The sequence below is a fragment of the Parasteatoda tepidariorum genome, chromosome 2 (assembly GCF_043381705.1).
Source record: "Parasteatoda tepidariorum isolate YZ-2023 chromosome 2, CAS_Ptep_4.0, whole genome shotgun sequence".
Taxonomy (NCBI): Eukaryota; Metazoa; Arthropoda; class Arachnida; order Araneae; family Theridiidae; genus Parasteatoda; species Parasteatoda tepidariorum.
The window spans coordinates 30541638-30568954 of NC_092205.1; the positions used below are offsets into that span (position 1 = coordinate 30541638).

General features: G+C 28.1%; 2 protein-coding genes across 6 annotated transcripts in view; both read right to left on the reverse strand.

Annotated features, from left to right (window-relative positions):
- The window catches only part of LOC107454946 (serine-rich adhesin for platelets), a 57633-nt gene extending 31378 nt beyond the window's left edge, over window positions 1-26255 (reverse strand). Inside the window, exon 1 of one of the 5 annotated variants that reach the window (XM_043040942.2) lies at window positions 25990-26255. The gene's annotated coding sequence lies outside the window, so the exon portion shown is untranslated. The remainder of the gene's footprint in view (window positions 1-25989) is intronic. The other 4 variants (XM_043040945.2, XM_071177414.1, XM_043040941.2 and 1 more) reach the window with 4 other exon arrangements.
- LOC110283022 (ribonuclease H-like) lies at window positions 6946-7482 on the reverse strand. The gene has a single exon (XM_021147500.1). The coding sequence runs from the start codon at window positions 7480-7482 to the stop codon at window positions 6946-6948; it is 537 nt and encodes a 178-aa protein (XP_021003159.1).
- Window positions 26256-27317: the final 1062 nt, after the last annotated feature.

Sequence of the window (27317 nt, forward strand, 5' to 3'; positions counted from 1 at the left end):
TGTTTAAAACATACAATTTCGCTGGTTGGTTTTGATGAAGGCCGGAAACTTGTTGCCATGTTTCCGGCAAAAATCGGCAGAGCGTGGCCATCCTGCAACAAATTTGTGGCATCTCATATCCCTCCCCCATCACTTCCGTATTAAAAATTGACCTCCCCCTATTTCGACCCAAAATTTGAAAAGATTTCCTTTTTCACCAAACAAAAGAGTGTTGATTGAAAAGTTTGTGACTGTTTGCTTAGATCTGGGTTACACCTTCGATGAAATAGGGAAAAACCGAGTTCAAATTCACTGAAAATCGTTTTCGGTTAAATACCAAGAATACTTTCAGTCATTATTTTTGGCTACGTAAAAGTTGTTCATTAGTAGCAGGATGAGATGAAAGTTTTGCAAAAAACAAAGAGATGGTGGTCTGACAAAAATAACTCATCATATTTTCTTTGTCTTGTTTCTATTATATCACATAATTTTTCAAACTTAAAAAAGGAAAATAATGTTTTTATACACTAGTTGTAAATACATAGCAAAAAATGGCATAGGATAACTTTTTGTAAAAAGATTTTTAAATGACCTCAATTATTAAATTGTAATATGTAATTTTCCCTGAGTAACCATTTTGTTTCTGTTGCAAGAAGTTTTTTTTAACAGATCTTAAATATTTTCATTTCGCTGATTACAAATCAGCAATCGGTTTCTTTATCCAAGCTACAATTATTTCGCAAACTGACAATTTAAGTCTAATTTTTGTCGAAATGTACAAGTTTAAAAACTTTGTATGTAGCAGGGGGTCACATAAATGTTGCGACAAACTTCTGGAGGAGCTATAGCGCAATTACACAGGAACCCATACCCTTAAACGTCATCATACGCCACTAAGGGCGCTTCCTTATTATAAACTGCTTCTTCGTATTCTTCTGACCAGGTTATAATAAGGTAGCGTTCCTAATCACGCACAATGATATTTCTGGGTATGTGTTCCTATGCAATTTTAATTCTAATGATGTGCCATAACTCCTCCAGAATTTTGTCACAACATTTATGTGACTTCCTGTTATATATAACATTTTCAAACTAAGTAAATAGACTATAATTGTTAAATTGTTTGGCAATTTAAATTGTCAGACACTTTTCTACGGTCAGGCCACTATAATTATAAACGTTTTCACAATTAAATATTATTCAAATAAGTATGACTTTTAAAACGAAAAAATATTTTTCTCCATACTTAAATACTAGAGATGCGGTAGCTTAGAAGACAGGGCGCTCGACTCAAAGTAAACTGACTCAAGTTCGAATTCCAGCTTCAACTAGTCGTAAAAAGGCTGGACTCTACATTGCTGACAAACTTATTGCATAAAAACTTTTATTAAAATAACAGAGTCTGTTTGATAAAATAACAAATTTTGCTTCATAAAATAACAGTACTTATTTTCCTCAGAAACATGCGCCTATTTTAAATATCAGTATTTTTCCGCAAAATAAACGTTTTTATACTAGCACGCCAGCTGACTATTTTTTTCCGTAAATTTGACAAATTTTTTTTTTTTTACCATGTGGTAATTGGTAGTTTGAAAAGTTTGTAAATTGTAATATTTAGCCGTATACCAATTTTTCACAAATAGTACGCGTTCGGTAAACCGTTAGATTAAGTAAATAATTTTAGGCACATCAAGTGTAAGGGTTCTTTTATAACAGACAGGAAGTTCCCAATCTTACCTCAAATGTTGTTGGGGTAGATAAATATTTGGATTTTCAAAGGAACCTATAACAGTAGCGATGTTCATTTTACTTGAAAATAACAATGAAAAAAAGAACCCCGAAGGCATTGCTATGAAGCGTAAAAAGGAAAGGATTCAATTATCCAAAACAAACTTATCAGAAAATTGACTAATCATCAACCATAACCTTCAACTCGGTATAACAATTACATCATAACGGTCACAACAACGTTTATTTTTATAAGAAAGGATAATGCTTAGGGATAAAGTTGACCATTTAATAAATACGTTGAGCTGATTCGAATCCTACAGATATCTGTTATAACAATGAAATTGCATTGAAGAGACAGGTATCGTTAATTCTAGTGAATTATTTAATTCAAAAGAAATTATTAACGATTGCTAACTGCAAATAAATATTTTATTAATTCTTTTTAATTCATTGAGGTTATTTAAACAATAAAGAATCAGTCATAATTATGACATTAATATTCAATAAAAACAATTTTAATAACTCAAATCAATTGACATTTTCTTAAATACATCATTATGTTAAATTTATTAGTTATCAAAGATTTTTATGTTTTTTTACTAATTAGTTACGACTATATTTAGATATAGTAAGTATAGATATAGTAAAAAAATTCCGGATCAAATTACGTTAAGAAGTACCGGCTCTCAGGGTACTGGTACTTTTTAACGTAAAATCCATTTTTACCGCAACACGCAAATAATTTGGTATATCATAATTTTTACAGTAATAATTATAGTAAAATCACAAAATCGCTCTTATTAAATAAATACTGTAAAAATTACGATATAATAAAATTTTATGGTAAAATTAATTTTAGAATGATGAAAAAAGTACCAGTACTTTTTACCATAATTTGATCAGAAATTTACACTCTATAACAAAAAAATCAACGCACTAAGAAGCAATCATCCGATTGCTTCTTGGTGCCAGATTACAGTGGTGCATGGCTCGATCGGGCTGGAATGATGCCGACTGGGGACGTATAGTCTTTAGCGACGAATCCCGCTTCCAACTGTGTCCTGACGATCATCGAAGACGTGTTTGGAGACGCACAGGGCAGAGGGGGGATCATGCCTTCACTATTGCACGCCACACCGGCCCTCAACAGGGCATTATGGTCTGGGGTGCCATTTCCTTTGACAGCCGGACCTCTTTGGTCGTCATTAGAGGTACACTTACTGCACAGCGGTACGTCAACGACATCCTAAGCTACCGTTCCTTTTGCAGCTCCCTGGGCTGGTTTTTCAGCAGGACAATGCCAGACCACATACGGCACGTGTTTCTATGAACTGTCTGCAAGCTTGTCTAACTCTTCCTTGGCCTGCCAGATCACCAGATTTCTCTCCCATCGAACATGTCTGGGATATGATGGGAAGGCGATTGCATATGGCACGGAATGTTGATGACCTCGTTCGACAATTGGATCGAATTTGGCAGGAAATACNAAATAATTTAATTGAGGGTCAACACCTTATTGAACTTGTTACTGTAACTCTGCAATAAATTATTCAATTGTTTTGAAATTTTAATCATTCACTATTGTCTTCCTATCCACCAATTTTCGTTTCAATCGGACAACTCCTTCTTGGTACATCGATTTTTTTTTTTGTTATAGAGAGTATTTACTGTGTAGTTTCACAACTCTGCATTTAGTGATAGCTAATTATAACCTTGAACCACGCAATAAAAATTATTAAAATTTGATGGGGTTGAAATTATTATAAACTTCATTTGATGCACACGCATTTATTTTTGTGTATATCTGTATTCAATTTACATGGCATTAAACCCGAATGTTATTTACTTTGGACAATCAACCACTGTTGTACTAAATAAATTCTTTAGATATTACCATGCGTTTTGCTTCAATAATCCATAATTCATTTTATTTCAAATCATAATTGCATAACTTGTACGACAAAATTATCCATAAAAAAATATCAATTTAATTTCGCCACATTATTAAGCTGCAAAATTAGATTTTCTTCGACGAACATCTCAATTTTCATTTACAACTTTTTTAATCATTTGAAAGGTAGATCATAAAATAATGCTTTTACTACATACTAATTTTATTTTATTCCAGATAAAGGAAAATATTTCATACAAGTGCAATAATTACATCATATTTTTTTATTTTAGAATAAAATATACTTTCTTAAAAAAATAGTTAAGTATCAAAAGAAAAATAAATTTTATATTTCAATTTATATAAATTTAAAATATTCTGCAAATTCTGTATTAAAGGAAAATGCGTAAAAATCTAAAAACCATGAAAAAATAACTAAAATCTAAAAATAGTACTAGTTGTATTAATATGTACTTAGTCTACCATTAAATTAAGTATCAAAATCTCTGGCTGGTATCATGTTCTCCTAAGACACATATATTTATTTCATTCAAGTAATTTCCAAGATAGATGTAACTTAAATTTCTAATTGGCAATATTTTAAAATAAAACAGACATTATACTGTGCTCGGTATCGTGATAAAAAATAGTGTTGCATTTAGTATGAGATTTTTTTATATTCTTTTTATCTAAGAAAATGTTAGACACAAAAATAAATTAAGTAAGGAATATGTTTAAATTAAGAATAAGGTTAGTCAGGAATCCAAATACGTAAGGTCAAGATTTCGGTCCAAAAAATACATTTTGAAACAAAACTCTATTTTTAAAAATTTCATTAATATAAAAATTTATATGTCAAAGCTCTAATTATTTCTCCTTACGTTTTAGTATTACGTTTAAAAATAATCAACGAAGTAACTTACGCAAATTGTCCTTTGTGAGCCTATTTATTTCTTACCTCTAGTCTATGACAATGCACTTGAGAAATTGAATAGAATTTTTAAAAAAATATTGGAATAATGAAGAATTTTTTTATTATTTATACATTGCTAAAATGATTTGAATTATTCAGAAATTCTTTTCTTACAAAAACTAAATTGTATTTAATACTACGAAGTATTCAGATATTAGGAATTGAGTGTGTTGCAATTCATATACGTATTGAAGTATTCTTTCAAAGATCATTGTTTATTCTAAGTATCCGACTGGTTTCACTAAAATTCTTACAAGAAATATTAAAGATAAATTTACAAAATCTTACTTTTTACTAAAATAACAATATTTTTAATGTAAATTCTAAGTATATTTAGACATTTCCGCTAAGTCTTTAGATTTTTACTTTTTCAGTTTTAAACAACATTAAGATCTTTCTAAGGAGGATACTTCAATATGCAATAATAATAAATATATTAATATTCAATGGCAACAATTTAAACATTTTATACATAAATATAATCTTTTGATGCATTGCGTGAGAAAAGTATAAGGACAACATCAAATCGAATAAAAATATGCTTTATTTTCAATTCATCTAAATGAAGTTTTTATATGTTTGACTTGCGTTACATAATTTTGTAATAACACTTAAAGCGCACAAAAATAAAATTTGGTTTTAAAATATGAATTTTACAGAAATTGAAACTAATGGAAATATGGAGGGAAAAAATAGGGACATGTCTTAAAATACTTAAAATTTTGTCAATAATAAAAAACTACCTTTTTTCCAATCACTTAAATAAGCCGAGTGATCATGGATCCGGAAAAATCTTTTAAATTGTCCATGGAAATTTTTTCACAAACTTCTTTGATAGCGAAGACAAGATCTTGTTTATATAGATATTGTGAGCAATTTTCATAAACTTCTCAGGTTTAAAAAATTATATACTTCTCGGGCAAGAGGTTGCCATAAGTTTTCGATTGTATTAAGATCTGGTCACCTCACTGGCCATCAAGAGCACTAGTCCTTTTTTTACTTACAAATTATTTACTCTAGTCATACGCTTCGGATGCAGTTTAAAACAATTATTGAGCATGACAAAGTAAGAAAGAAATAGTAAAGTTCAATGTCTAAGCTTTAATCAAATATTAAATTAGTTTTAAACTCAAATCCATCATCAAAAAAAATTATTGCCATAACCCTTAACAGGAAAGTTTCAAAAAATAACCTGTAATTTTCCCTTTAATAAATTTGAGCATTAGTCCCTTTTTTAACATATAATTATTTACACTATTTACACGTTCACAAATACATCGATTGCAGCAAAAAACTAGAATTCATTATAACAAAAAAGAGAAATAAACATTAAATTACAACGTCTAGATTTTAATCAAATATTCAATTAGTTTTAAATTTGAGTCAATTATTAACAAATTATTGTCGTAATCCCTGGCAGGAAAATATGAAAAAAATAACGACTACATCATTTAACATAAATTTCAAAATATTGCAAAATATGTCCATATTTATCTTATCTTAAACAATACAATTTAGAAGCTCAATTTCTGATGCAATATGATGTATGGTTAGATTAGTTAATTTCTTTCTAAGAACTTTAGAATAGAATTTTAAGTTTTAGACTAGGTAAGTGCAAAGTGACCTTCTACTATTTCAACGAGTATGTTGATTCTTTCCTTCTCTTGTAAACATAATTGGTAAAATTGATCGCTACATTTAACTTCCTTACTATTGTTTCAAGAAAGCACTAATCTGTAAGTCACTGAAGGAAGACCAGCAGGAATATTATTTTGAAGGTGTCTTGATTTCAAGTACTTTCTCTTTCTTTAGCTTCCGCTTAATGCCCGCTAAATGTTTTTATTTTTGTTATCGTTTTCGAGATGAATCTTAATTTAGTGTTCAGCATTGCTTATTAGTTTTCTACAAAAGTAATGAGCATGTTGTGCTGACTTAATAATATTTAGGGTAAGATGAGTGCACGGCGAAAAAAATTCTGGTACAATTACCGTACTGTACGATAATGATCTTTCTGGTAAAAAATAAATAAACATAATTCTGGTAGCTATTAATTTAAAATATGTGTTGTTGTTGTTTCTAATCCCCAAGAGGTCCATCCCAATTAGACCAATTTCATAAGTCCAAAAATGTCCAGGAAGTCTAAAAACAGATGAGGTTTTGAAAAAACCTCGTCGATCTTAATATCGATACAGATTAGAATATGCTCGGGGGAAGCCTGAGCAGTCCTACATTTAGTGCAAAGTCCAAAAGTCTTTTGCCCCTGAACATACGAGAGACGCCTCAAGTGACCACTTGAAAAGCGAGACAAACAAGTCTGCTGGCTTCTAGGTCCCTCAAAAAGCAAGGCACTTCCAGGTCGTTTTCTGAAATATCAACTATGCGGAGGAGGAACCCTCCAGAGGTCCATAAACATTTTTTTGCACTCTGCAAAGACCTCGTTGAAAGTGGAAGGTAGATCCGGCTGTAAAGGTTCCAAAGAAGCATCTTTAACCAGTGAGTCCGCCATCTCGTTACCTTTGATTCCAACGTGTGATGGAATCCATTGGAAGTGTACTCCAAAGTCCGCAGAGAGCCTGAAGAGCACCCCCAAAATTGAAGCCGCAGCCATGTCTCCAACATTCATCCAATTGCTAAGGTGTTGGATTGAAGATTTGCTATCTGTCAGTATCCAAATATGTTTAAAGTCAGGCTCAGCAATACTCTCAACATGTCTTAGGCCATTTTCAATCGCAATAAGCTCAGATCTGAAAACTGAGCAAAATTCTGAATTTCTAAATTTGAGACTCAATGTGTACGTGGGTGTTTTAATAAAAACCCCACTACCTGAATGACCTTCGTCGCTCTTGCTGCCATCTGTGTATAGTTGTAAAGCATCTGATGGTATTTGGCTAATAGTTTCAAGAGCCATTTGTCTCATAAATTCTGGGTTGTCTTTACTTTTATGGGCCGGGTACAACAGCTCCGTATGGAAATGGATACCAGAAAAATTTAAAATATGTATTTGGTAATTTTTCCGTTTATATAATAACGATTTACAGAAAATTCTGGTTTTCAAAAGTACGGTTCTTTTTACCACACATTTAGTAAAAAATACAAAACCGAAAGTTAATTGAACCGAATGAATGGTTTTTGTGGTATGCTCTATGTTAGCAAGATAAAAATGCTAAAATTTAACTCATTTACCAAATTTTATCACACACTATAAAACCATATTTTATTGTTATTTTTACCAAAATAAGAACCAAAGGGCTTTGGAGAAAAATACGAAGCTTTTCGGTTTTCCCAATGAGTCAGAAACCGGATAAATTCTGCAATATTCTGGTAGTTTTGACCACGCTTTTCTTCTCAGTGTGCCTTCCTGTTTAAAACAAGGATAAATCTTATATCATTTTATATCTTCTACTTGTCTAAAATTTTATAAATTTTACTTATCTAGTACTAACTAAACGCATACTTGTACTAAGCATTTTGAGAAAAACAGATAATTCATTGCATCATAATCGTCAATTTCGTCGAATATTTCATAATTTGGTGCAAAATTTAGTTTGTGATGAAAATTGTTTAAAATTGCTAATTCTCTCTGAATGTTTCATTCTCTCTGAATCGTATGACTATTCTGTTAGAAGTTTCGAGCATAATGAATGAATGTACTATCACTAAATTTTGTTGAAACTTCAATGTGATGATGAATTGATGTTGCCGGGTACTCTTATTAAACTTGAAAGAGAACTTAAAAGAAATTTGACAAAGAACTGCAGGAAAGTTGCTTCAATATTATGTTTCAACATCGATCCAATGCTTCTTGTTTCAGATACTCCTTCTACAGTTTCCGACATTATTCTAAGGAATCGATAGTACTTGTATCAAAATAAACCTTTCCCGTCATCATGACTCTGAAATTATTAATCTCAAAAAAAAATTCTTAATAATCTACGATAGTAAAAATTGTAACAAAAGACCATGCATCGAATCATCCTTTATGATCTCAATTTTAAACACAACAAACAAACAAAAGAAATGAAATATCGCTAGGTATTAAAATTTTAATTTTATTCAACAGAATTAAAGATTATTATTAATCATTTCATTAAATAAAATTTTAAAACTTTGAAAACATTACCAAAGTGTTCAATTATCAGAATTCAATTATCACAATGATATAAGTCATAACTAAAATTTTTATCTGAATCTTAACAAACCCAAATCGCAAATGAAACATCAACGATTAAACGAAACTAACGTATTAATTACTTAAATGAAACATTTATGACCCTATTAAAATGTTCGTCATAAAAAGAAGGAAACAAAAAAAAATTTGAAAATCGATTCAGTGATTTTTTCAGAAAAACTACAATAAAGGATGCTATTGCATAAAGATGGACTTATACAATGATAAAAACAAACGACTGAAAATTAAAAATAAAGACAGTTTAAAATGACACTACAGTAAGAGTACCAAACCAATTTCTGGAAAAAACTGCATCCATTTCGTGTGTCTTAGAACATACCACAACTTTATATATGGCAAGACAAATTCAACTTTGGCGGCTGAAGACCTAAAAGCTCTTCAGTCATCATGATTAAAAAAAGTTCAAAATGCAGCGGTTCAAAATGCACAAAATATGTTCTACATCTATAATAATATATATTAATAATAATGTAATTATTTAATTTATAACATAGTTAAGGATGAATTTTAATGATAGAATAAATTGCCTTCTGTAGGATAGTTTTGCCCAACAAGTTGAAAAGAACAGATCAGTCTCTTTTAGCAACTAGCAGATAACACAAACTGATAAAAACTTAGATATTTATCTTAATACGCAAATTAAATAAATCGTGACGATTAAAAGAATCGTTTGTTAACAGAACATCATTTGTTCTGACACAATTTGCATGAATAGAATCAATTTATTCAGAATACGGTGTCTTTTAAATGTACACTAGAAAAAAGTGGTGAAATTGTTCTCGATCTTCGATTTCAGACGATGATTAAACTCGACACATATCAAAATAAAAAGTAAAAACTAAGATAAACTATCATCGCAGAATAAAAGGGGTACTGCCAAACAACTGTGTACCACGCAACATGGCGTGTAAGACTACATTCCTGTACGTCTTTGTAACGTATATGCGCATCATTTATAAGTTGCTTTAACGTGATGTCCTTTTCGGAACTCACAATTGTCTTTCGAACACGCAGATTGGTCATCTATCCAGATTCGAATATCATAGCGAAGAATCGTCTGCTTGTTTTGTTCGAATAAGGGGTTAACGCAAATAAATGCATAAGCAGATGGGGTTCTTTCATTTTTATGGTTCTTGTTCCAATGACCTTCAGCACTTCCGCTTAAAGTTAAAAAGAACGTTAAATAACAGAATTACGGGAAATGTTTTGTTTTCTCAACTGTTTTATGAGTTAAAAAAAATATATGTTTTGTCACGAAACTTTACAGGTGTATTAGGAAATATTGTGAAATATGTAGAAAAATTGTTAACTATTGTTCTGAAAGAAAAAACTTCCCTTTTTTCTGAAAAGATTAATTGTACTCGATTATGTAATATGGTGGCATCACTGTATCACAATTAATTAAAAAGCAACTGAAATATTTTGTTGACCTTAAGTATATGTGAATCATCCAATTGTCATTTGTTTACATTTAAACTCTGTTATAGATCTAACAAACTTCCTGTTACGTCTGAAATGATATGTGATACAAATATTATTATGGAATTTTGTTTAAAGTAAAATAAATACTTATAACACTATTATAATTTTGAAATTGGGCGAATGATGATAGAAAAAATAAAGTAAGTTTCAAAAACTGGACTTCAAACTTTCTTTCTTTGAAAAGGCAGTAAAATTGATATATTTAACATTTAGAATTGGAAAAAATAAATAATTTCGATGAATCGGTCGATGAAATATGGTGAGGAAATTTTTATTTTAATTTCCTTATGAATTCTGCTATAGATCTAACAAGCTAACTCTCTGTTACAGGTAGACAATAAATGACCAGCGAATTTTTTTAACTGGAAGCTAAAATAAATCTTATCATAGTAATTTGTTTAAACTTAAAGAAAAATAAATACTTTTAATGCTTTTCTAATTTTGCAATTGGGCGAATCATAAAAAAAATTCAAAAAACTGGACTTCAAACTTTTATTTATTGAAAGCGCAAAAATATTAATATTGAACAGTGAAAATTGGAAGAAATAAACAAATTCCAAAAATCTGTAGATAAAAAATTGTGAGATTTTTTTTAAGTTTGTTTATGAATTTTGTTACAGATCTTACAGATAAACTCTCTGTTACAGATAGACCATAAATCATCAGCGATTTTTTCTTAACCAGGAGCCAAAATAAATCTTATTACAGAAATTTATTTAAACTTAATTAAAATAAATACTTATGACGGTTTACTAATTTTCCAATTTGATGAATCAGGATAGGAAAAATGTAAAAACTTCTGGACCTCAAAACTTGTCTTTATTGAAAGGGTAATTATATTTATTTAACATTCAAGATTTGGAAAAATGAAATAAACAATTTTCATGAATCAATAAAAGATAAAAAAGATGAAATTCTTCTTTTGATTTAATCTGGTGACAAAATCAATTTAGAATTAGGATTGAGAAAATTAAAAAAAAATTGAAACTCTAATACAAGTGCAGTGAAAAATATCAGAATTTTAAATTTTTATTAACTAATCCGTAGATAAAAAGGTTAGGGCTTTTTTCCTGATTTAAACTGATAATTAAATTGTTCCAGCATTGTTACCTCACCAAACTTTTTATATTAACCTCTTATTAATTCTACTATCACTAGAGGAAAAAGTCATATATGATAAAAATATGAATAATTAATATGAAAAACGTGTTGTTTTGTTTCACACATCATTCAACATTAAATTTTAAAAAAACATAAAATTTTAAATTTTAAAAAAAATTACCTAAAATTTGTTAAATTTTGATTTTTGGCAACTATGTATGATTTAAGGCTGTACTTTAGTTTATTTCATTGAATTTACAATTAACGCAATGCGTATTCATTAAAATAAAAGAGAGAAAATGGTTAACAAAGGAACTATTGAAATGCAATATACGAACAAATGATTAAAAAACAACATTTGATATAATTTTTCTCAATCGTATGATAGGCTTTGGAAACAATAGCATTTTATTAATAAAACACCTCCTTATTTTAAAAAAAAGGGATTAAATGGGCTAAAATTTTGAGCTTTTTCAGAATTCCGAACGTGAAAGAATCAAACAATAACCTAAGGCCAGGACTTTTTTTATCATTTGAGGATTTTTGTTTTATAAAGTTTTCGGCCTTAATGTTTGCCAGGTCCCGATTAGTTTATTACTTTTATAATTAAAAGATTTTTTTTAATATTTTGAAATCCTTGCTACAGCACCATGTAATATTGACTCTTCAATAATTAATTCAGCAATAAAAATCAAGTACAACTACAGGTTCATATTTACAAAAAATAACAGGAATCTAAAGAATGATTCTTTTTCTAAACAAAAATTTATACAACTCACAGCATTTTTAATTAAATTATCAAAACAATTTACTGAGAAAAGTTACTTTGTCAAAAAATTTAAAATTTGCCTTAGAGAGCCCCTAATGTTTATGCAGATCTATTTAATACTTTGCAATTGTAATCTTCATTACTACTCTACAAAAATCATCGTCACAGAACCAAAATTGAGCATTTACCAATCTATAAAATTTCCATTATGTGTTTTCACAACTAATTTGACTTAAAAAAATATCGAATGACATAAAATAAAAACAAAAATTAACATTAAATAAATTTCATTTAAGGGGAAAATTTGAGAAAAACTTATTTTCCTGGCGCATTTAAGTTTCTAATTAACAACAAATGTTTTTTTAATATGTAGTTATATATTTTTTAACAAAACAACAATAGATATTGCGCATTTACGTATGAGTTTTCAACTTAAATAGTGAAAAACTCGCATATTTAGTGCCACATAAGGCAAACATATAAAGATTACTCAAAACAATATTTGTAAGCTTCAAATGTAATATTTATTTCAACATTCACGAAGACTTAGACATTATTCTTTTATATTTAATGTCACTATGAAGTGCATTTAACAAAGAGGTAAAGAAATTTTCTTCCGTTTCACTCTGTTTGTTTGTACAACCATCAAGCAAAGTGTGAAAGTTAAAGGAAGATCATTTCGTATAATGATCTTTTTGCGTGCTTTATGCTGTTAGTCTTAGAATAATATGTCTCCTTATTATCTGTCTTGTGAAAAGTCTTACGATAAAAGAGAAAACATGAGATTTAGAAACCGTTTCATTTGTCTAACAAATTCTTACAAATATTCTAAGAACTTCTAAATGGATCTTTTATTCTTTTGCAAGAAAACGATATGCGTAAAATTGCAAATCGAATGAGATTACCCTATATTTCACGTGTGTATTTTGCGAAATATGCTTAAAATTTATAAAAGTTCGTTTATATTTAGAAATTGAATTAATTTTCAAGCAATAAAAATTTGAAATATTATTTAATTTAGTGCAAATACTATCTCTCATTAACTGTAATGCAGTCCCATTTTTTTTTATTAAAAGAAAAAACCTGCGGTAATTCTACATAGCTATTGCTTGTCAAGCTACATTCATACATGGTCGTAAAAAAGGGCAAAAATGTGTTTTGAATACGCTACCCTAAACAAAATTTTTTTAATTAAGTGTATCGCATTTTAATCATTTCACACGAAAAAAAAGATTTCAGTAAAATTACCATACATAACATAAACATTTCTGGTGTGGAAACAATGATAATTCTGTTATCTGAACCAAAAATTAATGGTATTTAAACCTTTCAGTTGATTATTTTTTCGTTCGTTTTGGCAGTCATTTATTGGAAAATCAGATAATTAAATTAGAGTTCTTATTTTCACACATTCAGTAATAGAAATTAAATAATCCGAAGCACCTTGGTAGAAATTTCTTTACCTTTTGAAATTCCTACAGAGCCAGAGAACTCAATAAATTTTACCATATTCTGGTAGTTTTGACCATACTTTTTTCTCAGTACATTAATACGTCTGAGATCAAAGTATGGTTTGGTTATAAATAATGCAATCTTATTTGACTGCAATTAACTATTTCGGCCATTTGCACGCACAAGTCAGGAATATAATATTACAAACCAGTATCATCTGTAGGAGGTGATTTAGTGCAATTGAAAAACTTTTTATAAATAATATTGAATGGTAAATGAAGGATATTTCTTTTTTTATATAAATTATAAGATTTTTCATAATAAATTATATTCAAAAATGTGTCCACTCAATGGATGCAATTAAAAGAATGAATGCAAAATAACGAATTAAATTTCTAAGACAACGTTAAGAATTAACTTTTTGAACTATTTTTAAATACTCTTTCTGGCAAAAAATATTTAACGAATTCTTATAGCAACAGGAAATTGAATAAGAACTTAAAAAAGTATGAGGATGAAATCACAACAATAATTTATGGGGTTTTAATTTTACTCCAAACTAAATCAGTTGTAAAAAATTTCAGTTAATGCAATTATTTTTGAGCTATTTTGATGAAATATTTTTTAACTTTGATTTTACCGTTGTTTTATCGTGAAGAAACAAAAATGCAATCGTAAAGGGTTTATGAGCAAATCAAGCAGGAGGTGGAGCCCCCATGTTTAAAATAATTTAAAATTATCTCGTACCTCAAACAGAGGTCACAAACGAGCTAATAAATTGGTTATATTTATAACAGAGAAGGTGTCAAAAGAAATTATATAAAACTCTATTTAAATAATTATAAGTGTTGCGTCTAAAAATAATAACTAGTTTCGTAGTTAGTATATTTTGATATTTAACAGAGTTCCTTAATAAAAAAACAATATTTTATTATAAATCCAAGTTCTATCACTTAAAAGTAATTTGCTTTTGCCGTCTCATAACATACTTTTTGTCTTATTAAGTGTTAAATGTTGAACCAGAGCATAGAAACGCTAAGATTAATGATTTCTAACTTTGATTAAGAAGTTTAAACAGAAACAATAGAATAGTATTACCTGAGAACTAGAATAAAACTTTCAAAAACAATGGGTAACATCGATTGCGGCGATATTTTTTTTTTCATATCGATGACAATATTTTGCCTTAAGAAGGCAAAATATTTGACCTTTGATGTATAAACAATCATACCAGAATATCAAAAGAAATAAAACAAAATTTCAGCTGACTCATGTAAATTTATTAGAAAGATTTGAGTTCAACAGTCTAGAATACAATCACTTTGATTGTGTTTATATATTTTGTAAATACTAAATTCATATGGTAAACAGCTTAAAGTTTCCGTTACAAACTCAATTACATCTCTTAAAAAATATATATTTCTATATTTTATTAGCATTAAGCTTGATGCTTGAACATATTTTCATACTTGACATTTTTTCCGGCACTTCACGGGCGGGGGAAAAATTCTGGTAAAATTACCGCACTGCATAGTAATGAAACTTGAAATATTTATATATATANCATGGATCTTATCGCCAGGATCGCGGAAGCGGCAGCACGTGTCCGTGACACTCCTGGCCAATTTGAACGGGTTCGTGAATCCATGCGCCGACGCTGTGAAACGTGCATTTTGGCGAATGGAAGGAATTTTGAGCATTTGCTGTGATGTAATGATGTTTTATAATAAAAATCATATTAACACCGCTATCGATATAATTTTTTTTCTCCTCATCCAAACCTGCACTTATCGCCCTCTAGCGGTTACAGTTTTAATTTTCGGACACAAGTTCCGATGTAAATCTTGTTCATCATGATATGACATACCAGCATGTTAAGTTTGTAAACGACCTTTTGGGACACCCTGTATATATATATATACATTTATCTGTTTAACAAAGCCAATATATACTGTATTTCAACCATTCATTTGGCAATCTTTCCGGTTTACTGGAAATTTTAATTTTCAAAATTATACTTCTTATTATCCCACATTTAGTAAAAAAAGCAAAACTAAAAAATAAATTTAACCGAAATAATAGCTTCATGCTATGTTCTAAAGTATCATGATAAAATTACCAAATGGGACCACATTTACCGAATTTTATCACACACGATAAAACCATATTTCATTGTAAATTTTCCCGAAATCATTACTGAAGCTATTCGGAAAAAATTACCTTGCTTTTTGGTGTTCCCATACAGACAGAAACACGGTAAATTTTACCATATTCTGGTAGCTTTAGCTATATTTTTTTTTCTTAGTGTTCATTTCGAATCAAAATTCAGCAAATAATGCTTTAAGCAAATAAAATTAATTTAATTATCAAAACAGATTTTATATTTTAAAACTGCTTGCTTTCTTTTCTAAAAAAAATGTGGTTAAATAAAATATTTAGAAAATAATACTGCGCATTGACCTTCAAATGGTTTCATTTATAAATATTTCCTCCAAATTTTTTTCAATTGCTCAATATACGTCTAGGTTTTTAAAATTCCACCCCATTATTTAAATTAATACCTAACAAAAAATATTATATGAAATTCAATGTAATGTATATTCTTCAATTATATTTCTATTGTTAAAAAACAAGTTTAAAATAGATGTATGCATCACTTAAATATTTAAAAACTAATTTCTGATGTTATATAATTTAAAAAAAATTTTATAAAAAAAGGATTAAATTAACTTTTATTCTTAGACAGGAGATTAATCCTTTTTACTAGCCGTGGAATAATGGTGGATGCTGTTTGCTAATATTACAACAATGTTTCTATATTACGTTTATGATGAAGACTTATGTACATCTTGTGTAGCCTATGTACAGTCTCCATCAAACTAACTGTAAAGTTTGCGGTTAAGAACTTTTTTTTACCTTTACGGTTTTGAAAGCTCTTACAACTAGTATGGTTATAAAACTATGAATAGAAAACTACAGAGTATTTTTACCATTGCATTTCATGCTTTCAAAACAGTAAAAAAGGAATTTAACTAAACATTAGAGCTAGGCTTTTCATAAGGTGTTGGCATTGAAGTTAAGTTGTGGTTGAGATATGATTTATCAAATGAACCGTGAAATTAGGTTCAAATAGTTTTTTTTGGTTATTTCACCCTATCGCAAGAAATAGTAAGTTAGATATCTTTTGTGTTAAGCAGATTTATGGTACTGTCTTCTAGCCGGAATGAGTATCGTATTCTTCTAGTCCAGGATCACGAATTCATGTGTTGAAGGAATAGAGGAAATTGTGTAGGGTCTACGCTGGTACTCGAACATCCGTTCAGTTGGTCATGAGATTGACAGATTAGCCGTTTTGGCTATAACGTGTACTCAGCTTCAAAGGACGAAGTGGCTTCATTAAGTGGACCTAGTTGGTGAGATAAACTTCTGATTGTTCAACAGTAATAAGTGAAAGCAGTTAATAAACGGTTTTTCTCATAGTTAACAGTTTGAATACCATTTTATTCATGGTTATTTGACTATTTTGTTATAATATGGGAAAGTAACAATTAAATAAATTGTTACTTAACCATTTTTCCTAGAAATTTTAATCAGTGTAAATAAAAATTAAATTTCATGGTTTTAACATTTTATAAATATTTCTTTTGTGTAATATTTTTCTAAAATGACATTAGAAATCAATTTTATTACATTGTAGCACTATGGTGTATCTTTTAAAATCTGTTTTAAAACACAAGAAATATAATTGAAGAACATTAGAATTTCATAATATTAAAACCATGAAGTATCATTTTTATATTTACCTTAATCTACAACACAAACTTAATCTAGAAGCATTATTACGATTTCAGTAAACCTCACCCACCATTGTTCCACGAGTTGTAAAAACGAATTAATCTCTTGTCAAAGAGTGAAAGTAAATTAAAACATCTTCACGACACCTTGCCATTCATCTTTCATTGAGGTCATAACGATTTATGGTGTGGTCATTTTCAGAAGACTTCTAACAGAAGTAACTGCTCATTTGTTCCACTCTCTGCCAACCGACAGACGATTGCGTGCTCAACTAATTTCGCCATTTTGCTTCTCAGTAAGCCATGAGGACTGTCTGAGATGATTTTATCGTATACCGTTGGTCTTGACCTTCCTTTTTAACGTGGGAAAGACGTTTCAAATAAAACGTGATGTACTTGCTGATAATAAATTATTATTACGTTTGATAGAACTTGAAAATGGATCCATTTAAGATAATCCATTAACTCAAACATTTGTAGATATTTTTTTAAATGCTTTAAGGGGCAGAGAATAATGCTTTAAAACAAAATGTTAAAAACAATCTAAGTAGGAGATGTCATTAATTATTTTTTTAGTATTTATGCGTACTAATTTATAAATCAAAAATAATTAAGACAGAATTATTTCAATATCAAAATCTAACCGTCCACTTGTTCATGGGCGTAGTTGGCGGTTGGGATGCTTGGTGTATATGATCCCCATAATAATTAATAACCTCTAAAACAAATTGAACGTTATGTATTTGCTAATAATAAATTACCATTATGTTTGAAAGAGCTTGAAAATAGGTGCTTTTAAGGTTATAACTCAAAAAATTGTAGATAAATATTTATTTATTTTTATTTTCTCAAAGTTTTAGGAAGGATTTAAGATGTAGAGAATGAAGGCATCAAAACAAAAGCATTGTTAAAAAGAATTTAAAGAAAAATTTCATTAATCGAATTTGTTTCCGATATGAATTTATTTATTAAAAATAATTAACACATAATTATTTCGTTTAACAATATTAAAATCAAACCACCCATGTTTCAAACCATGGGCGTAGCTATCAGGTGGTGGGGTGAGGTGATGCGTGGCTGTCTGGATCTCCCTCATTAATTAATCACCCTCATTAATTAACCTCATAATCTGAAGGTCCCCCTCAATATTTCAGAGAAATGAAGAAAATTTACTTAAATTCCTTAAAGTTAAAAACAAGAAAAATATTAAAATTAGTAATTTTTATTTTTTCTATTTTTTACACATTAAAGAAATTAGTTTTCTTGTGTGTCAAATTAGAGAACTATTATGTTACAAACAATGCTTTCAAATTATTTTGTGTTATAAAGTTATTCTTGTTTCAAGAGGGAGGACCAAAAATTTAATCTGAACTGCCTACGTTCTATCATAATATAAATAACTTATATAACGTATAGTATGGGGACACACGACATAAACAGTGGCATACAGAAAGATGGTCAAACGGGACCTAGTCAATGAGTTAATCTGTTGGATCCCAAGGACATTAAAACTATTAAACTAATTTTATTATTNAAATTAGTAATTTTTATTTTTTTTTATTTTTTACACATTAAAGAAATTAGTTTTCTTGTGTGTTAAATTTAGAGAACTATTATATTACCATGCTTCAAACAATGTTTTAAAACTATTTTGTGTTGTAAAGTTATTCTTGTTTCAAGAGGGAGGACCAAAAATTTAATCTGAACTGCCTACGTTCTATCATAATATAAATAACTTATATAACGTATAGTATGGGGACACACGACATAAACAGTGGCATACAGAAAGATGGTCAAACGGGACCTAGTCAATGAGTTAATCTGTTGGATCCCAAGGACATTAAAACTATTAAACTAATTTTATTATTTTATTCTGAAATAAATTTTTTAACAGATAAATATTGAACTAGACCAAGTATTTTATGACGAATCAAATATGATTATCGAATAAATTTATAATTAAAGTTTTTGGACATCAATTTTTTAAAAAAAAGTTTTATATTTAAAGAAAATGTAAGAATATTTAGTAACAAATAATACATTTTTATCCAAGAAGAATTTACCTATACAAAATTAGTTTAAAGTTTCGAAATTTTGTAATGTGGATTTAGTTTTCTGTTAATATACATTTCCGTTTCTTCAAACAAAGAAAGTTTTATTTCTTTTTAATTATTAAATGAGTACGCCATTTGTTTAAAAGTTGAATACAGAACCCCGGGCAGTTACATATTTATTTCAAACCTCTTAGTAAGTTTTTTTAAGTAATTCTTCCCATAGATTAATTCTAGAAGTCATTTCAATTTTAGGAGTTGGTGTATTAATGTAATCTAATGTATTAAAACATATTTTATACTGACATTTTTATTTAAGCAAATAGTAGCTCTTATTATTAAATGAAAAGTAAACAAAAAATGCCCGTTGAAATCTACTTAAATCTTTATAATACTCTTTTCGGTAAATGGGGAAAAAAAGCATTTTATTGCAAATAAACAGTTGCAGAATCTGAAGACAGAATTTCAAACGATTTTAATAGAAGAAATTCGAATGGAAAAATAAAATAATGCTATTAATTTTCAAAGTGATTTGCAAAAATTAAAATATTTATTTCAAAAATAAAAATTATGAATAGAACCTAAAATTCTGCGAAATTACTTTGCCATCTGCCGGTACAAATCTCCCCCATTTTCCCCTGTCTTCTTACTTTTAATAAATATATATATCAAAAAAACTATTCCATACTGGTGAATTTCAACCGTGGATTCATTAAGAAACTCACGACTAAAAAACCCCACCTGTTGTTCCCAGATTCATCCTTCTAATTTACCTTGGAACAACGGAAGTGGGTGGGGGGTATACTGCTAGGTTATCAAACATCAGGATGCCGTCAGACATGCATTAATACCATCTAGTAAAAAAAAATTCTATATGTGAGATAGATTAAAAAGAACAAAACCTTATGTCCCATGAAAGAGATTATTAAAGAGACGAATCTAGGCGAAAACAATGCAGTATTTGGTGACAGCAGTAGAATATGAAACTGGTTTCGGTTTAAGACCTTGAAAAGGATTACTGATTTGATTGTATGATGAGATCTAACGGTCATTATTGGGGTGTAAATTCCTGTCAATAGGTGCTTGAGTATCTTCATTTTCCCCCACTTTCTTAGATGCTGTATATTCAGATATTAAGATATTCATCTGATATAAGCTAAGGTGGAGATTATTCCTCTCGCGTTCGTTAAGTATTGTGGGAAACGCCTTTGGCCACAAAGTACTTCGTTTACATTTTTAATTAAGTTTTTATAAGGTGTATAGAATTATAAATTAAAGTTTAAATTTAATTATGTTGTAAATATTATTGATATAATATCAGTTTTCAGTTTTAAAATATATAACTGTAAATAAGAAAAATAAATTAATCAAATCAATTCGAATTTTTTTAAGATTAAGTTACACTTAATCTTTAAATTAGTGAAAAATAATTGTGATTTCTCAAAATCAGATTGATTAGCTTGAATTTTGTTAAAGTAATTAAAACTCAAAATAAGATAACGAAAAGTTTGTTTAAAAAATCTAAATATTGTACATTTATATTTTAAGATAAAGTTACATTTTGAATTTAAAGTAAGCGAAAAACAATTGTATACTATCTCTAGTATAAAAAAAGAATCAGTTGTGGGGGAAGCAAATTAAGTAACACTTTCTTAAAGTAACTGAAACTCGGTTTAAAAAAGTTCTTTATTGTACACCATTTTTTTTTTAAAGATAAGTTACTCTAAAAAAATTCTTGTAAAATTTGCGTAATTTATGGTATTGGATTTCTTGGTTAAAAAACAAAATTAAAAAGAAACATAATGCTAATAATAAAAACCAAAATATACGATATTAAAACAACTTATGTGATAACTTTTTCTGTTCATGTGGTAACGGTTTACCTGAAATTTGGATTTTCAAAATTATAGTTCTTATTACCATAAATTTTAGTGAAGAATTTTCAAAACTGAAAATTAAATTTAACCGAATAAATGGTTTTTACGCCATGCTCTAAAATATCATGATAAAATTGTCAAATTTCATCACATTTACCAAATGTCATCATGTACTCTAAAACTATATTTTATTGTTAATTTAACCAAAACGCTACGGTAAAAATTATAAATTTTTCTGGTGTTCTCATAGAGCCAAAAACACGGTAAGTTTAATCATATTCTATTAGTTTTGATCATACTTTTTTTCCCAGTGTGTGCGAATTAAATTAAACTAGAAATATTTGTATGCAATGAAAATTAAAATCGATCAAATTTTTCAGAAGTATGCTATTTATTAGGGAAGAGATTCAACTTATTAAAAAGCCTTGATAGTTAGAATAATGATGAGTTTTGAAGAAAAAAAACTGCGAGAAAAAAGACATGAAATTTTTTACTATTCAGTTTTTAAAAAAATTATAGTAAATAAAAAAAAAATTTATTATTTATTTACAAATATGGAACAATTTTTTAGAATTACTAAAGATGGTAGATTATTCTCCAAACAAATGCTAAATGTGTCATTTGTGATTATTATTACTACGCTGTAATCGTTTTAGATTTTAATGATGAGAATAATGATAAGAGAAAAAGCTAACATAAAGTCTTAATCTAATAAAGCCACTTAAACTATTTTTTATCATTAGTTTACATGTTAAAAATCAGACATCAATTTTCAGCAATATCTTTAAATACTAAGCGATAAAAACTATAAAAAATCATTCATTCGTGCTAAATGAATACTTATGAATTTATTGAAATAGATTGAATATGTAGAAAAAAAATTTCCTTTACCCAGTTTTCATAGATAAATATTCTTTTCAACTGAGATCTCAAAATAATTTTTGTGCCATTTTCGTTAATTCGTTTTCGTGTCTATGAAAGTGGAATAATGAGAATGGTGAAATTTTAACTAAAGTTTTATATGACAATAAAAGTTCAGTAAGAATTTAAATGATTCTTGATCACTAAAAATAGAATTTATTATTATATTATGGATAAATAGAACTTAATCTCGATTGCGACTATTTTTAGACTAAAGAAAGCGTTCAAAACTGTTCTAAAGTTATGCACCAGAATGACAAATTCTAACCGTTCTCTGACTTATATCACCTTTTTGCATTGGACATTTACGTATCATTCTGCTTTTAATTTGGCAATGGAAAGAAAACTGAGGTTGGTGCATAAATTCTTAAATATTTGAATTTTGGCTTATGCAAACCAAAATAATTTCAATTTGGCTTATGCAAACCAAAATTTCAGTTTCGTTAAAATGAAATTTTACTTTTGTCACCTCCGTTACTTTATATAAGTATTTAATTTAAAGTTTCATAGGTAAATGATATTGCCGGAAGCAAATCATGGCATTTTTTAAAAAATTCTTTTGGGCTTTAGTTTAGCTTTGGTACTTTTTCCATTTTTATGTACTGTTATTAGTCGAACTATACTGAATTGGACACATTTTTGGAGAAAATGATTATATGAACACCATAAGAAAACCACCTCCACAAAACATGATTACCTGTTGTTTACAAAAGAAAAGAAAACCTTTATAAATTTTTAATAAAATTCAATTGTTTAAATACAAAAAAAACTTTTGAAATATGATAAATCAGTTCTAAATTTTTAAGTGAATTAAGCTAGACTAAATCGATATAGGCTACCTAAAGGAGATTGGAGAAAAGACGCAAAAATAAGAAAAATATAAAATTAAAGAAAAAAACTGGTCTAAAGATGTAGCCGGGTAATTTAAAAAAGAAAAAAATCACTATTTTCGTATGTAAATATTGAGCACAAACTCATACTTACATACAACGTCTACCCATGACCACCTTAAATCTATGTTTTTAGAACCCGCATCAAAAATAAAAACAGAAAAGTGTACATATTATTGGCTGCAAACTAATATATCAGCAGGAAATTTACAAAAACACTTTCGAAATATAACGAATCATTACTAAAAAAAGCGGAACTAAAAACAGTTTCACAGCCAGGAGAAGCAGACTGAAATTGAAGAACGATTATTAGAAATATTTCCAGGATTGGTGATAAATTCCACCAATTCGTCGCCAGTGGTTCGAAAGAATCATTTTTTGTTTTTTATTGGCAGAAAAGTTAGTTTGTGACAGCTAATGGGGAATTTTTTATTTTCTTAACGTTTATAAATAATTCGAAAAATAGGTATAATTGTGGTCAGTTCCTGTTTTATTCCTTTATTTTAGTTATCTTAAGATCCAAAGTATTTCAAAAAAGTAATTACTTTATTTAAAAAAATCTATTTTTCAACTGTAAAGTCGTTTTAAGAATATATTTTACAGTCTTTAATATGCACTTATCAATGAGGCTACAAAACATATACTACTTCGCATGCTTTTTGACAAATTTAAACAAAATGATTTATTATGTTTCAATAGATTCGACTGTTAACTAAGATCCAATTACTCAAATGAATCTTCCTAGATTGTCACGATTTATTCATATGAGTTTAAGTTGAGTCATGAGCAAAGTTTTGCAACGTGTTCGGAATTTTTACAATTGCGTTTCCTTGGTAACCGTGGTAGATAGTAAACAAGAACACACCCTCCCCTTATAAATCTTTTCTATTCTCATCTGTCGTATTTAATGAATAAAAAAGTGTCTCATTTTCAACCATTACCCTTTAAGCATCAGAAATACTTTTAAATTTTGAATAATAGTTTTAGAAAAGATACAATATTCTAAACAATCAATGCAAGAGTTTTAAGTCATAAATCAAAACGGCAGTTTATTAATTGGTTAAATGCTTCTTTTTACGCGATGAGAAGGCAGATAAGTGTATATTCATTTGTGACAGTAATTAATGGCTGCGTTATTTTAAATTTAATTTATTTTACAACCTTTATCAAACATATGTTTCGCGAAATTAATGTCTGTCATAGCATTTTTTACAAAGTAAAATCAAAGCGTAAAAGGGACATTTAGAATTATAACTTCTGTATAAATTTAAGCTAAAGGACAAACTTTTCACATATTTTTAAATTTTTGCTTATTTCGTACGGCTTGTAGAAATTTCACGTACTAGGACTCAATCTTAATTATTTGAGGGAAAGATGCTAAATATGTTGATTATTTAGTGAAGACTATATTTTAAGTTACAAAATCAGACACAAAAATGTGCTGTCTCTAAAAAGCATAATTGGTCTTCTGACCCATAAACTATAGGGATAACCGCAATCTGGGAAATATGGTCCTAATTGTTTGGTTAGTAGAACAGTTCAAAGTTTGAATCCCTTGCCTTAATGTTACATTTACTTTCTGCATATTTCGCCATATCACGAGAAATTTTTAAGCGAATCGGAAAATTTTTGCACGCCATCGTAAAATTAGTAGTTTAAATTATATTCTATAAAAATATTATTTTTTAATAAATATTTATTTTCTATTATTTCATTTAGTAATAGTCGAAAAATTATGAGTTGTAAGAAATACAAAGTTTTACATCATTTTAAAGTATATAATGCTACATGTCAAAATAAAAAATGTGAACGAAATAGCCCGAATAGTTCTTAAAAAAATCAAATTTTAAACGTAAGACTTGGAAAAAAGATGTGTCTGTTCAAATTAAATGCGTTTCTGTTCCTATTTTCGTATTTTAAGATATTTTCTGTACTAATTCGCATATTTGAGCTCACCTCCACGTTATTTTAATTAAGTCCTAGTACATGAAGGTCCAATCATTTGATCAAAAGTTATTCGGGGTGATTAATTTTTTTCTTCTGAGCACTGTATAAAGTTTTCTTGTTTTTTCATTTGTTTCAATTTCATAAAATTATCTTTTGTTTCTACCTTTCTTTTCTTCCAAACTCATTTTAAAGTTATAATTGCTTAAATTAATTTAATTTAATTAGAAATAATTTAAATTAATTTAAAAATTCCAAAAGAAAATGACTTATTTCGTATTAATTGTACTTACTCTTTTATATTCCTTTTATTAACTTTAAATTAAATTAAAAAAATTAGATTAAAATAAACTAAAAACCGTGATAAAATAATATCAAGAAGTAAAAATAGCGAGAAGAAATAAGAATTTATAAGAAATAAGAAAATTTGAATAAATTTTTATAGACATACCAAAGGCAGTTTCGTATACATAAATTAAATCATAATAATTTTTCAGATTAATTGTTAACTTAAATTTTGAAAATTTTTAAATTTTACTAATTATAATGTGACATTAAAATTATGTTTTATGAAAATGAATTAAAAAGGTTTTAGTTCACCTTTTGAATTGCTTAAAAATTACTAAATTATAAATAAATTTAGAAGAATTAAAGAAAATGTTTTTACTATTAATGCCTCTCCTGTTTATTATTTTTTTAAATTTTAAAATATTTCTATTTAAATAAAAATCATGACATAACAATATTCAAAGTGAAAATATTACAAACAATAATACAGTTTCCTACAGATATTGTAAAAAAGTAATTATTAGTCATTAATCCCACAAAAAAAAATTTAAAATGTGAATAATTTACGAAACTAAACTATTTAAACAAATTTTAATTTACCTTTTTAATTTTTAAATAATTCAGAAAAAGAAAAATTTATGTTCAAAATTTTCTTACCAGAGTAGGAGAAATATATAATCCTTCTTGAACAATACGGCAAACAAACCCATTGCCTCGTGTATCCATAGATTGGATGGATGGACTATCACCATATGTTCTATAAACGAAGAAGCATCGCCGTACCGGAGATCAAGCGGATGTTTCCCAACAAATGCCGCACCATCCGATTCACAAAGGTTGGCATATTTTCTCTTTGGCGAACAAAGAATAAATACATTGGCGAAGATATTTTAGTTTCGGAATGAATGCCGGTTGGCGGAAGCGATTAAAGTTCCAGGTGATTTCATGTTTATAGCATAATAAAAACACCTAAGCTGACCAAGCTATCAAGTTTTTGTTTTCTTTTATAAAAATAATAAATCAAATTCGATATTTTTATTCTATTTAGACGGGTTTAATGTAATAATAATGTTTTACTAAGATTCACAAGTTTTTCTCAATTCACGTAAATTTAAAATTTCTAATCACAAGTATATCATTTACGTATACTACACGAATAATAGCAATTATATATATATATATATATATATATTTTATCTTTTTTAAANTTTTTTTTAAAGTGCAAAGCAATCAAGCAGATTAGAACAATCTTGGTTATTTGCATTTTAAATTTCTAAACACGATATATATTAGTTGCAATTATACATAAACGAAATAATGAAATGCTAATAGTTTGGGATAATCTAGATGATTTTGTATTTTTTTAAATTCTAAATTACTGGTTTTTGCATTTCTGAAAGCGCATTTAATTACGTCTACACAAATTCAAATATTAATTAAATGTGGCAAAACCATCAGATAAATTCGAGTAATTCTGATTTCTTAAAAGTTTTACATGATTAACACAGATTAAGATTTTACATGATTGAGATTTTAAGAGCTATAAAAATGAAACATTTGGATAATGGGAAAAATTAATTGAAAACAACTTAACGATTTGTTTAATTTACTCATTATTTGAAAGTTTTCAGAAAACATTACTACGTAATTTACCCGTTTTTAAAAGATTTGTAATTTTCGAATTGAGTTTTGTGACTTGAAAAATATTTTGTTTAATATTATATTTTTAATGAAAATAAATATATTTTATAAATTTAATATTAATGAAGACTGGTTTTAATTTATATTAATTTACTAAATGATTACACAGTTCCGAAAAAATATCATTTCCTTTTAGTAAAGAGCACTGATATGGTTCGTTGTAGTGGAAAGAAAAAAAAGAAGAGCATATATTCCGATTTAAAATATTCTTCTTTTAAATTTTCATTTAGCTTAAAATTTAAACAAAAAAAAAATTATGACTGAAAGCAAATATTTACTCTTAA

What these genes read in the sequence shown, in the direction of transcription:
- LOC110283022 (XM_021147500.1), bottom strand. Translation starts at nt 7,482, where the DNA reads ATGGCTCTTGAAACTATTAGCCAAATACCATCAGATGCTTTACAACTA.